The sequence below is a fragment of the Lissotriton vulgaris genome, chromosome 7 (assembly GCF_964263255.1).
Source record: "Lissotriton vulgaris chromosome 7, aLisVul1.2, whole genome shotgun sequence".
Lineage (NCBI taxonomy): Eukaryota > Metazoa > Chordata > Amphibia > Caudata > Salamandridae > Lissotriton > Lissotriton vulgaris.
Window position 1 is genome coordinate 572,718,126 of NC_141695.1, and position 15,224 is coordinate 572,733,349.

A 15,224-nucleotide genomic window follows, 5' to 3' on the forward strand; every position below is an offset into this window, starting at 1 on the left:
GGTGAGCGATCAACATAAGAGAGCAAGGGAGTAGGAGCAATGTCAAATATGAGCGCAGAGTAATGATATTGCAGGTTATGAGGACTGTGAGGGGACAGGAGCAGAGTAAGGACAGGACGAGTGGGCTGCTTCACATGTAAGGCTTATATTGTCAAGGATATGGGCAAGGAAATAGTGAGGGGGACAACACGGACGGAGGGTGACCCACGGAGGGTGACCGAGGGAAGGAGACAGAGAGATAGAGATAGAGACAGATAGAGGCAGAGATAGGTCAGGGGCAGACAGGTAGAGGCAGAGACAGACAGATAGAGACAGAGAGGGAGACAGAGGGAGGGAGACAGAGACAGACAGATAGAGGCAGAGACTGAGAGACAGCGAGGCAGAGAGAGAGAGACGGAGAGGGAGCGGGAGACGGAGGGAGAGCGAGGGAGAGAGAGAGATGGAGAGGGAGGGAGACAGAGGGAGAGTGAGGGAGGGAGAGAGAGGGAGGCAGAGGGAGACAGAGGGAGGGAGTCAGGGAGACAGAGGCAGAGATAGACAGAGGAAGGGAGACAGAGAGAGACAGAGAGGAAGGGAGACAGAGGGAGACAGAGAGGGAGAGAGAGGGAGACAGAGGGAGGGAGAGATAGGGAGGGAGACAGACAGAGAGAGGGAGGGCGAGATAGAGAGAGGGAGGGAGACAGAGAGAGAAAGAAGTGTGTATGTTGAGTCTGGTGGCTCAGTGGATGAAGGCATCCGCTGCAGGGGCCTGTGTTCAACCTCTTGGTCACAGTTTTTTTTGCTCTAGCCCTGCACCCTTCCCCCACCGACCCCGCCCCACCGGTGCGGCCCTCGGCCACAAACCACACTGTAAATTTGGCCCCGAGAGAAACTTTGTGAGTACCCATGGTATACAGTAATCCTGAATCAGCAGCAACCTGTAAGAAACCCCCATCAAATGGCACCCAACTGAATGCTTTGTTTCTTTCATTGCTACCAATGTTTAATGCCATTCTTGTTTCTTTAAACTGCATTCCATTTTAGTGTCTTCTCCTTTCTCTATAATCAATACATGCTACAGTATTATTTTTCTGATTTTCTTTCTTGCACACTTTTGCAAAATGACCAAAAATCCCATATTCCAGACCTTTAGCAGTTTTTTGCTGGACACTTATCAAATGTAGCAGAATGGTTTGTACTTCCACAGTGATAGCATATTGCTTTTCTTTGATTTTAAATAGGCCCATCGCGAATTACTGGTCTTTGACCATCATGCTCTCCATTCCTCCCATTGTAATTCTCACACGTTTTTCCTTCTGAATTTCTTTACACAGAACACTACTCTCTTTCTGCTCTTGTGGTAACATAGTTTTAACACAGAGCTCTGAAAGTCCAGTCTTCTTCACTTGCGCAAATATTTATTTTAAGTAGGAATCTTGTTTGACCCACAACATCTCTTGTATGCCTTTATTCCTGGCATACATTACTATTTTGTCACAAATTAGTTAATCATGCAAATTACCAAATCTGCACATCGACATGTTTTATGAAGAAGAAACAGTCTTCAGTGGTTTTACTTTTCTATTGTTTCCTCTGCAACGTGCTTTGCAAAGTGTAGGAAAAAAATACTCATGTAAATCTAAAATAAAGTTGTTGAAAATATTAGTATCACCAGCACTTTTATCCACTTTCTGCATTTGATTATAAACGCAGAGACATTCAGACCCAAAATTTAGCATTAAGATCCTTTTTTCATGTCTGCAAATAAAGCAATGCTATTATCCTCAAGAATAGCAGTTGAGGAAATACTCCGTCTATTCAATTCATCTAATATTTTGTTCAAAAGGAGCTGGAAGGATCTCTATGGGGGTGCTAATGTTTAAATTGTATGGTGCATTGGTAATTTCTATTTACTTAGTGCTGGCACGAAAAAAAGATTTTTTCTCAATAAATAAATGTGCAGGTAGATAGACACAAATAGAATACAAAGGGAACCAAGCCAAGATTAAAAAAAAAATATTCAAGTGTACATTTTTGGTAAGGAAACAAACAACATTGAGCAGAATACATGATCAATAACTACAATTATTTACGTTGTGTAAAGTAACTATTGAAATTCTTCCCAAATGATGGTGGCAAATAGAGCCATGCTGTGTGACCTTATTTGAAGATGGTTAGTGTGATGACACTTGCTTGGTGGGTCACATCAGGACACAACACCTGCAGGCTTTTTCAGAACATGAAATCAACCAGCAAAGTAACTGACACTGCACAGGTTCTCCTCACCCAATAGTCCATCGGCATAAAAAAAACAGACTGGTTCTGACCTGTGAAAACCTTTAATTGCAGCAGAGTAATGTTGCTTAACAAAACTCTGTGTTGTTCAACTTTGGTGATATTCAAATGCCAAAGAGTAGTGTGGGTTATAGAGTTTGCAGTGAAAGTGGTTGTCAAGTTCTGTAATAACCTGCACACACTGAAGAACCCTTTATACCCACTTACTGGGTCTCGGTGGCAGGGGAACCGCCCAAGTCTTCCATACCCTCCTTATTTAGTAAAAGGAGACACAGGAGTCTTCGTCTGCAGGAGGAACCAAGTTTTATTCGAATAGCCTGGGCTATGGAACAGAGTCCCAAGCTTGTTAGAAACAAGACTGAGGAGGCTGCTGCTTCACTCTGCAGCTTACAGGCCTTATATACACATTTCCCACATTAAGAAACCAGTTTGGGTGTGGGGTTTGCCGCCCGAGTCAAAAATGCAGTTACACCATTCTTTGGTCAGGCAGGACGGGGGCTGCAACAGATGGTACAAACATTACGGTCAGGTCTGCAAAACAGGATATGTAAGGAGGGATCAGAGAGATCTTGTACAACAGGATATGTGAAAGAAACAGGTTTTGGCACAGTGGCGTGACCAAGTCTTGCGAAACAGGATTGATTTGTGCATGAGTTCAGTCCGAGGGTGCTGAGGCCAATTCTTGGTTCCCCTTTCTCGAAATTGGCTCAACCACAAGGAGCAGGAAGGACAGGGTGGTCGTGACAGCTAGATTTTCAACAGACATCAGCAGAAATGACCAGAAGGGTCGTGTAGAGGTGTTTGACACGAAATGGCAATGCAAAAACAATGGAGTCTTTACACAAAATGGATGCCGACAAGAAGGACACTTTTCCTCACACTGCCTTTTGTTACAGAATTCTTCCTTAAAATTAACAGCCTCCTTCGACAGGCCCTCGGAAGGTCCAGAGCGGCACATAGCATCGGCTCCACACTAGTTCCTCCATCCTCTGCCCAAATTCCAATCCTCCCTTATCATAAGCATGGAATAATGAACAGCAAAGAAAGAACATTCTATTATTCAAATTTTTTTAAATACAAATGTTATAAATAGAATTGAAACGCATTGTAATGAACAAGAATTACTACGGGTCTTCTACCTCTGATGACTTTTAAGGCCAATCACTTTCTATCATGACAAAACTCAAATCAAACTTTTTCAGCAGTGGCTCTGTGACATTGGACCTCCCTCTACTGGAGATCTGCACAATACCTATTTAAAAAAACCCTTTTCTGGCAATGTGGCCCAGCAGAATTCTTGTTCCTTTCTCTTTTTGCTTCTTTAATTTATTCTTCTCGTATTTTGTTTTAATTTTCATTATGTTTTCACTTGAATCTTTTATATATTTTATGTTCAGCACCCTCTATCCTTCAAAGTCAGGATAGCTCTCTCTAAATGTTGAGAAAAAGTTACATCAGTTCAAGAAGACATAATAATGAACGTTGGAGGATGGATGAGAAAAGTGAAAGCAGAAGATGGATATTCTAAACAAGGAAGTCTCTTCTGTATTGCATAGTATTCCCAGACCTGTGGCACGAGTGGAGATGGTATTCTTCACTAAACCAGACTGCACTGTCTAGATTGTAAAGTACAGCAGGTTTTTTTATTACTTGCGTATAAAATTGATTTTGTCCTCTCAGATTGAGCCTTACCTTGAAACTTAAATGCATAATCTTGAATCTTATATATATCAACTGAAATCAAAACATTGTGACCTGCAGGTTTTGTCGGTTTTGTCTGCATCGAGCCTGGATTGTGATGGGGTCATAAAGGAAAAGTGGAGAGGATGGCAAAAAAATCCCAAAATACCAAGCAAGAATAGAGCATACTTCACATGTATCTTTTGCAATGCCATGTGCTGTTAGCAATGGAGACAGCACATGCAACTTGTTAAATATTATCACGCAGTGTATGATAACAACAGTGAAATTTTCAAATGCATGATTCCTAAACAGGCATGTTGGGCATGCAATTTGAAAAGTGCAAAATTAAAATAATACATTATAACAGTACAAACATGAGTCTTCATACGTTGCAATCTTTATTTGTCTTGCTCTGGTTTAACATTTTCTTTCTCTATATATTCATAACTGGCTCTATATCTTGCTCTGTTTGTCTCTATCTATCTTTATCCTTCTGTCATACATAGACCCTAACGGGTAACAGATTTTTCTATTCAACATAGGACAGAAGTAATGGATCTTGGTGCAAATGATATCATGTGATGTTCCGTGAACATGTTCTTCCTTTTCAGCTTATTGGTGTTAAAGTTCTGTATACCTAATTAATATTTTGTCATTGCTATTCCAATGTATGTCTCCAGTTGTCATATATTTATATCTAGGTTTCGTGTTGTTTTTATTTTAGGTAACAATACCTGTTGAATTAACCAAGATTTGTTGTCTGGTCTTTGTGTTCCGTGGATTATCACCTGCTGTGTGTGTCTGCATCTTTACTCAGTTCTTTTTGTTGGTAAGTTTATTCACCTTGTATTTGCTTGATTTTGTTTTTTATCTTTAACATTGTAATATTTGTTTCTTATTTCTTTAATTTAAGTTATATATATAAATACTAGTATATCAGAGTCGTGTATAGTATGTCATCCCTTAGGTGTTGCAGCATCCCTACACTTTTTGTGGTGTGTGTTTGTTTGCTTTCAGTGGTCCTTTCTGCGACTTTGCTTTTAGACACCTATATTACTCTTTTTACAAGACTAGGGGTAGTGTCCCCTTCTTTGTTCTTTCTCTTTCTTACTTTCTGTTTATTGTTCATCCCTTCTTGCTCGACATAAGGCTCAATTAGTCCTACTACAATTGACTCACCTCACGGGCAGTAATATTGTCAAGTTAAAGAACAATGGATCAGATCATTATTTTATTCCTCATCCTCTGGTAATAAATGAGGTGTGCTATCCTATGTAATACATATTTAACCAGACCTCTTATTTTCCAAGAAAAAGACTCAGAAAGTAGATGGCAGTTAAATAAATTTAAAGTAAATAACATTTATTCATGCACTATGAATGTATGTGGTACTGAGTTCTGTAATACAGTCTGTAGTAAAATATTTGAATATTCCAATGTTAACTTTATTCTTTGGTGGGGGAGTGTAATCACTTAATAGACCCCTTTTTGGATAGAAATTCCCCTGTCAAGTTTGTTCCTAATAATACCTATAAACCTATAAAGGTCTTAATATTGCTATTTCTCAAAGGGCTCTCACAAATTGGTGGAGAATGTTTCATCTTAACCTTAGAGAGTACTCCTCTTACTCACTAACCCATCATTCTCAATCTCAAATTGATTATTTGTTTTCAAGTTAAAATATTACCCAATGTTTAGGTATTCTGAAATAAGTTTTTTAGACTTGTCACCATAAGGGTGGTCTTCCCCCAACATATAGCCTCCAGCCCTCCAATTTTCTGAATTTTTTGTGTTGGCCTTTGGACTGTAGGCACTTTACCACTGCTAACAACTGCTAAAGTGCTTGTGCTCATTCCCTAAAACATGGTAAAATTTGCTTACACCTGATTGGCATGTTTAATTTACTTATACGTCTCTAGTAAAGTGGTATACCATATACCTAGGGCAATTAGTGCAATTAGTGGGCCGGCTGTACATATTGTGCATACCCACTTAGGTAGCCCTTTAAAAACACGTCTCAGGCCTTCCATTGCAGCCTGCCAGCAGTTTAAACTGCCAATTCAACTTGGCAAAATAACCTCCTTGCCAAGCCTAAAACTCCCTTTGTATTACATATGTCACCCCTAAGATAGGCCCTAAACAGCCCATTGGGCAAGGTGCATTGTGATTAAAAGTTTAGACATCTACATTAAAGTTTTATATGTCTTGCTAGTGAAAAACTCCCACGTTCATTTTTTCACTACTTTGAGGCATACCTCTCCCATAGTATAACATCAGGTTATCTTTTTTACATTTAATAAGTGCTAGCTTTTGAGTGGGACCAGATAACAAAGTTGTGTTTCTATCGGAGGAATTGTAAGTTAATGGCCTCTTGATTTGGTAACATCTGATTTAAGTTACATTTATAAAAATTGCACTTTTAGAAAGTTGGTATTTTCTTGTCCCAACCATTTGGTGCCTGCATGCTGTTTTTTGATCACATAATCAGATGTGAGGGGCAGTTGGCCTTTGCATGTTCCTCCCAGACAGCCACACAATAGAGGGACTAGGTGTGCCTGAATGGGCCATCACTGGCAGGATGGGGGGATGGATCTGTGTGCAGCCACACTTATTCATCCGTAGGCTGCTAGACCCTGCTCACACACACACAACAAAATTCACACTAGCCTTTCGTGCATGTAGCTAGGCTAGAGCCAAATTAGGGAGTTTGAACTTCCCAGGACTTCTGTAGTCAGAAGCCACAAGAGGTTTTTTCAGCGTCAAAGAAGGCACCAGGTTTAACAATGGGACCATCACATCCACTCTTGAGTTTACTTAGAGGACTGCCTGCTGCTGTGGCCTGCTCTGTACTTCAGGAGACTGCTTTGCTGCACCAGGAAGGGTTGTTCTACTGCCTGAAGCCGACTTTGCACTCCGAGAGGTCTGCCATGCTGCTTAAGCCTTGCACTTTATATTCACCCCAGGACTTCCAGAGTGACTCCAAGGACTAGTTTGCTGGCTTCCTTATTTGGGGCAGAGGGACAGAAAAGACTCCAATCATCTTAATCTCACACCTAGACCCTGTCCGAGTGAGTCCTGATGCTTCAGATGGTTCCTCTCCAGTTTTGGACACTTGGAAGTGGTGCTAGAGGGGTTTTGCCGTTACAGAAAAAGGGTTGACCCAACGGCACTGGGACCTGGGTAGTCAATGTTACATATAAGGGGATCCCAGTAGAAACAAATCCTTGTGCACAGAAAAAGGAAAAATCTCAGGGAAAAAAATACAATCTTTACAATTCTCTTGTTGAGTGATGTTTTAATTCACATCCTCAATTGCAGATTAGTTGCACAAACCTTCGTCAGAATGAATACATTATTCTTGATGCCCAAAAGAAGAAGGAAAGCAAAAGTGAGGGGGTCAAAGTAGTGAGGGTGGTGTGATTATAGAAAAGTTTCAAAAAGAAATTACAAGTGGTCATTTATACATTTGAAAAAATGATACCACAGGGGCGTATTCACATTGCCATTCAAATATTTATATACAGATTTTCATTCCTATCCCAATACATTAGACACAGCCAGAAATGAACTGTTGTAGATGGGTAGGGAAAAACAGGTGGTATGTCGATGTTTCAACCCCAGTAGTGTAGGCTGGTTCATGCCCTAGCGCGGGGTCTTCATCAGGACAGGTGGGGGTTCTGGGGAGGTGAGGGCGGGCACCTATATGGCCACAGTGGATTGTGTCACTTTCCGATGAGGTGCCTGTGAGACAAGACAGATTGTTTATCCGTGATTGGAGCTCGGATGTGGCTGGAATCAAAACCGCCACGCTGGTAAATCTCACAGAAATTGAACTCGAGATCCATTGTCCAACGTAGTATCCCAAAATATTGATGTCACAGAATTGTGTCCCCTCGGGTTGACACCCTCTTCGACATCCGAAGCCTTCGAGCCCATTCCTCGTCCTAGAAGGTGCCACACTATCCACTGTGGCCATATAGGTGCCCGCCCTCAGGGAGACTGATTCTATCGGGGTGTGGTTCTATTTTAGAACCAATTGGTAAATACATTGATTTTGTCATAAGAGATTATTTCCCCCTTCAGAAGAGTTATGTTCGTGATACCATGCACATGATTAATCTAGTAGAAGGGCTATCATATAACAAGGATACCGATTGGCTTGCCACTCTTGATATATCATCCATATACAAGAATATCCCTCAAAGGGACAGCATTGGTTGCATAGAGTATCTTCTTGACAACAGGCCAAGACCTTATAATGTGCCTACTTCATTTATAATTTCATTACTAGAAATAGCACTTCAAAGAAATGATTTTGTGTCTAATAGTCAATACTATGAACAATGTTGTGGAACTAGTATGGGGGCAACTTTTGCCCCAAATCTAGCGAACATCTATATGAATCACGTGGAAGGTGATTATGTCTTGAGTGACCAGAATCTATACTATGCCAGCATTAAGTGCTGGCATAGATATATAGAAGACATTTTTCTTATTTGGAGAGGCAATGAGGAAGACTTTGCAAAATTTGTTATGTACCTTAACACTGTCCAAACCCATCTTACTTTTACATCTACATTACAGAAGGACACTATTCCGTTCCTGGATTTAAATATCCAGAACGAAGTCGACAAACCCTTTACATCTCTTCATAGAAAACCTACTGAGAAAAATACATTGTTATCATATAAGAGCCAACATCCGAGAGCATTGAGAGATGGACTGCCCTTCGGGCAATTTTTGAGAATTCGTCAAATTGTGCTCGACGAGAAGATTACATGAAAGAGTCAGAAATTCTAAAAAATAAACTACTAAAGAGAGGCTATCCAAACAAAATAGTGAGAAGATCGCTAAAACGTGCTTGGTACTGCCCATGAGAAGAACTACTGGTCACTAGACCAAAGAAAGAAGTAGAAAAAATTGTATGTGTTACCACTTTCGGGGTCCATACCAATAAGATTCGCAAGACTATGACAAAAAATTGGAACATCATCAAAAGCATTGACCCTCAAATTGACGTACCCCTATTTGCATATAAAAGAGCCAAAAACTTAAAAGATCATTTGGTTAGGTCATCCAAGGAAATAACTACAAAGAAGGGTGGGACGCTTGAATCATCTTGGAATCTTCCTCCCATCCTTGGCCATCACCCCTGTGGCAATTGTGTGATTTGCCCGCTTACAGTAAAAACAAACACCTTTAAACATGGCAACTGTGAGCAGACAATTGAATTATTTTCGAATTGCAACACACGAAATGTCGTGTATTGCATTTGGTGTCCGTGTGACTTACCCTATATTGGGCAGACTCAACAACTTGTTAAGGCCAGAATAGGGCAGCATCGCAGCCGCATAAGAAAATCAGTCTTGACAGCACCTCTTGTTGCTCACTTTAAAGAAATGAACCACTATGTGGATGAGTTGAGGTGGCAAGTTATAGACATTGCAACAGTACCTGAAAGGGATGGTAACATTGTACAACGCCGTGAGTGTCATTGGATTGATAAAATCAATTCAATAAATGAGGGGCTAAACTCGGCTGATGAATGGAGGGGCTTTGTAGCTACACTGACCTGAAAAGTACAGATGTCAATTGCATCTCTTAACTGTAATGTCCTGTATATTCTCAATTTCATGATTAGTGTACCATAACGATGAGGCTTGCATGAACCCTGCTATATTCATATTAATTGTATGTCTCTAAATTGTTGTGAAGAACGTGCCTGCAAAGTTCTTGTATAAATTTCTTGTATGAATTTCTTCTGTATACAATACATTTTATAGATTTATAAAATGCATGAATTCAGATGTGTTGACCTAAAGTATGTCAAGCGCTATTTAAAGTGCAATATTCCATCAGACCATACGTGTAATCCTTTTCATAGACTGGCCCTAGAATATTCTATCTGTATAGGTACTGTATAGGTACTACACTTTTTACCTTGCTGAATGCTCGCACAGTATGCCGAGCATTGCCTATAGTGTACAACTCTAACAGACCCGACATTTAAACATGGCATCAGAGTGCCGTAGTACGAGGAATGAGCACTCTGCTCTCCTCTCAATGACTGCGCACGCATTTTACGTCTCTCATTATATACGTGATGACGTTGTATCGCGGAAAACAAACTCTGCAATTACACAGAGGTCCGAAATCAGCGATTGAGCTAACTGAAACTGCGAGCAGGTACGAAGCATATTCTAAATAGCGATACCTTTGTTTTTCCGCCATGGGGATGATTTTACCTAACAGCGAATTTCACCCTTGGCACCGCACTGAAAAATCCTCGCACTTACAGCAACGACCGCCATCTCTAAGATAGGACTACTGCCTTTCAATCCACAGTGGTAAGTCGTGCTAGGGGGCTCAGTCCCATTTTGTCCTTATGCATTTTACATGTTTGGACGTCGGTTAACCTCATACCCCTCTGCTTCCTTCTCGACAGTGCCCGGACGTGTTCACTGTAAGTAAATTTATTTTACTGTCTCACGCATGGGTTGCGTGTCTTCACATTGCAAGGTACTTCTCTCATTACAAAACCCGTGAATACATATTTTTCATGGCGACCGCACACATAGTTATTTTCTGACATAATATTTCCTTTTAGATGTCCCTCACTGCCCAGTCCTGACGAGACCCCCACCCTAAGGGTCGAAACGCCGTCGACGCACTAGGAAATGAACCATACTAATACAGTGTCTATGAATGTAGATAGCCACTGAACAACAACTGGTTAAATTATTGTTTTTGGTCATTTTCCTTGTAAATATCCATAGATGAAACTTGTATAGATCACTCATTTTCACACTTTTTTTGTTTCGCTCACAGTATCATTTGGGACACATTGCACTTTTCTATATTGTGTGTATGTTTCAGACTTAATTACAGTACTATCTGTCCTGTTTGAAATATAAAAAATCATTACAAACTGGTACATTGGTGTTTCTTTCTTTTGCCAACCGCCCTCCAAGAATTGAATTGCCATTGAGCTTGTTATACTTATTAAGTATTTTATAAATAATATGCCACAGGAACCATTGTTTTCTTGATAAACGCATTACCCTGGTTCCGCTGTGAGTAGGGTTTCCCTTGTTCTCTTTTTCGCGTGTTAAAGAATTTGGCGATAAATCAGAGGCCTTACCACTCCAAAGTTCTATTTCTGCATGCCACTCGAGCAGGAGATGCTGCTCACCAAATTCAGGAGACACACATCTGAACGCTGCGTCCTCGCATTGGAAAAACAACTAGACCGTGCATTGGGGGACAAAATGGCGTTCTCGAAGGAACTGCTTGTATGGTTCCATTAGTGTGTAGACGGTTCTTTTACCCAGATCCGCAAAATTTTGGAAATAACAAGTTACTTTTTTATCCGTGTTATTGGGGGGTATACAAAGAATATAAAAAGGATGATATCCTGAATTGGGGAACTCATACCTGTAGCTAACAGTTTATAAAGGGAGAATGAGTCTGTTGGTAAAGTGGGTATTGGTGTCACATGAGCGCCGCTAATATTTGTCTATCATGGTGGTACTAAAATGTAATAGGGCATAATTGTAAGTTGTAATGGGACAAAATAATAAGGGGGTATGAGAATACAATGATGTCATAGGGGTTAAGGTTGAAAAATAATAAGGATAATTATAATTTGGATGTACTGGTACATACAAATGTCCACAAGAGGTTCTGTGGTGTATGCAAGTGGTACATGTGTTATATTATCCAGAGGTTTTGTTTTTCATCTGGTGAATTGGGCCCACGGAATATTATTGTTCAAGCCAGTTGCATGAGTCTTGAGTCTAAAGACCCACCGTTGCTCCCTTTCAAACAGTCTAGAGTCCGAGTCCACCACATCGTGCATGTGTTCAAGAATGACCCACTGGTAATCCCTTGCAGTGCGTTTCTTCTCTATGCAGTGGGTTGACATCTTAGTGGTCGCATGGCCTCGCCTTCAATTGCTGTGATGTACGCATATTCTAGCTTTTTTTATTTCTGATTGTCATACCTTCATAGTGTAGCTTACACAGGCAAATTACCATGTATACTACCCTTTGTGTGTTGCAGATGAAAGGAGCCTCCAAGCTATCAACAGTTTTGTGAAGAAGCTAGGAGCTAGTCCCCTGGACACGGTTAAAAATATCTACTCTGCAAAATCAAAGGCTGCTATAACATATGGGGCAGTGGTCTGGGAGATGGCGAATGTCAAACAACTCCATCAACTGGAAGATAGCTTTTTAAAAATCTAGTATCTCTACCACAATCTGCTTCAAAATATATCTTACATCTAGAATTTGGGCTGCCTTATCTGAGCGGCTGCATAAGATTGGCACCAATCCTATTGTGGCTCTCAATGTGGTGGATCTGACGCAATGCATTATATTACTAAGGATTGCTTTAAACTGGATTATTATAAGAGGATTGGCTGGCTAAACTATGTAGAGGCTCAATTGAATGCATTAGGGCTAAGTGAATTATTTTAGGACACTGAATCTTGCAGAATGGTTCCGAAGAAAAGGTTAACAGAACTACTCATGCAGAGAGCAAACTAAACCCGAAGGGAAAAAAAACGCAGTAAAAAATCTTCCATTGCATATGATCTTGTTCCACCAAGTCAGGGGAAGGCTTTTATTATTGCTCACCTATTAATAATGCCCACATAGATTTATTCTGTTGAATTTTCGAATGAACCTGATCCAACTAATGTTAGGGTATCTTGAAAAGAGATAAAAACTCTCCGATTTGTCACCTTGCCCATGTAATAATCACTCAATTCAGTCAGATCTCCATCTAACATTATTCTGTGAGTACAACACTGATGAAAGGAAAATACTTTCAATTTTGTGGTACCATACATTCAAACAATGCAGGGTGGCTATGTATTTCTTAAAGGCCCTCCTGGGTCTGTTTGTATGTTTTCCCCCAGCTTCATTTCCTATGGGTTTATATTGGAAAGAGGAAAAACAAGGGTCGTTGCCTAATTAGTAATAATTAAGATAGAATTGGTCTACTTTTTATAATTTGGGCCTAGCCTGTTATCAAGGGATTATAGTATTTTGAACTGCATTATAAATGGTTATTATGAAAATGTGCTTCATTATGAACATGAGAATCCTTTTATACCGTCTTTTTAATGTTTGTATATATGGTTATATAATCTGTTTTGTAATATTTAGGATTAATTTGTGCTTTTATGATCTGTTATACCAAGATCGAAAAAAGTTGTGTGATGATGATGATGGTGTAAATGGTTCTTTTACCCAGATTCCCCAAATTTTGGAAATAGCAAGTTACTTTTGTATCTGTGCTATTGAGGGGTACTGGTAGGTATAAAAGTCCACAAGAGGCTCTGTGGTGTAGGCAAGTGGTACATGTGTTACATTATCCCGAGGTTTTGTGTTTATCTGAATTGGCCCCCAGGACATTATCGTTCAAGCCATTCGTATGAGTCTTGAGTCTAAAGGCCCACGCTGTTCCCTTTCAAACAGTCTAGAGTCTGATTCCACCATGCCATGTATGTGTTCAAGAATGGTAATCCCTTGCTGTGTGTTTCTTCTCTATGCCGTGGGTTGATATCTTAGTGGTTGCACGGCCACACCTAAAATTGCTGCAATGTACGCATATTCAAGTTTTTTTATTTCTTGTTGTCATACCTTCGTAGTGTAGCTTACATGGACAAGTTACCAGGTATACTACCCTTTGTGTGTTGCAGTTGGTTAAGTCTTTCAATTGCCAGGTCATACGGTTATTGAAAAAGACTATTTTTGTTGTTTTTGTCAGATGTCAGATGTCAGACACTGCAGCTGTCACGTGGATAATGAGCAGTGACAGGTGTTATACTACTCTGTAAAGATGTAATAGCACTGTAGGAGAGTAGGGTCTGCTTCCGATGGTCACCCACACTTTTTGCTGTGATTTACTGGTTCTTCGACTTTAGTGTGGCTGTGGGCCTGCTAATCAGACCCACAGCCCAGCTGTTCCCTCACTAAATTGATACCATGTACTTTAGGTACATACCTGATTGGGTATTGGGTCACCTCTGTGAGCCCCTGTATAGTGTACCATAGGTACCTAGGGCATAGGTGCTTCCAAGGCCTACCAGGGGCTGCAGCATGTATTATGCCACCCCTGGCTGGCTATCCAAACTGACACCACAGGCTGATCACTCAGCTTGGGTAAGGTGGTGTAATCACCCCTTACTTAGATATAGTAAGGCACACATCACTGCGCGCTGCGCTTTGCAATCCAGACTTCATTTTTAAATATCCCAGTTTTTGTCATTTATTTTAAAAATTTATTAGGATTCTTCCCTGTTCTTAGCTCACCTCACCTGCCGCATTGCTTGCACTTTAATCTGTGACCCCCCACCGCGGTTTCAGCGGGCTGGCCATCGCGTTGAGGGAAACTTGGAGCGCCATCTTGGGGGTTGAGAGGGGACGCTTGAGATATCGGACGAGCGCTCTAGCAGTCAGGCTGACTGGCTAGAGGCAATCAGGTGCGGACTATCGAGGACTATTTAGATGTCCAGTAAAGGTGGGTTTGCCTGTTAAGGCACACATCACTGCGCGCTGCGCTTTGCAATCCAGGCGTTGCTTCATTTTTAAATATCCCAGTTTTCGTCATTTATTTTAAAAATTAATTAGGATTCTTCCCTGTTCTTAGCTCACCTCACCTGCCGCATTGCTTGCACTTTAATCTGTGACCCCCACCGCGGTTTCAGCGGGCTGGCCATCGCGTTGAGGGAAACTTGGAGCGCCATCTTGGGGGTTGAGAGGGGACGCTTGAGATATCGGACGAGCGCTCTAGCAGTCAGGCTGACTGGCTAGAGGCAATCAGGTGCGGACTATCGAGGACTATTTAGATGTCCAGTAAAGGTGGGTTTGCCTGTTAAGACACACATCACTGCGCGCTGCGCTTTGCAATCCAGGCGCTGCTTCATTTTTAAATATCCCCGTTTTTGTCATTTATTTTAAAAATTTATTAGGATTCTTCCCTGTTCTTAGCTCACCTCACCTGCCGCATTGCTTGCACTTTAATCTGTGACCCCCACCTCGGTTTCAGCGGGCTGGCCATCGCGTTGAGGGAAACTTGGAGCGCCATCTTGGGGGTTGAGAGGGGACGCGTGAGATATCGGACGAGCGCTCTAGCAGTCAGGCTGACTAGCTAGAGCCCTATATAATTCTAGTATGGTGGCGCACAGCGTGTGCGGCCTGCGTGTTCTGATTTATCGTCCTCCTGCCCCTAGAGCTGATTTTGGACAACAGTTACTTCAT

General features: G+C 41.2%; 1 protein-coding gene across 2 annotated transcripts in view; it reads left to right on the forward strand.

Annotated features, from left to right (window-relative positions):
- Nucleotides 1-15,224, forward strand: part of LOC147702042 (uncharacterized) — a 374,952-nt gene that overhangs the window by 43,601 nt on the left and 316,127 nt on the right. For both annotated transcript variants that reach the window (XM_086930660.1, XM_086930661.1), the window contains exon 2: nt 4,682-4,786. In XM_086930660.1, the coding sequence (XP_086786786.1) occupies nt 4,682-4,786 (105 nt within the window). The remainder of the gene's footprint in view (nt 1-4,681; nt 4,787-15,224) is intronic.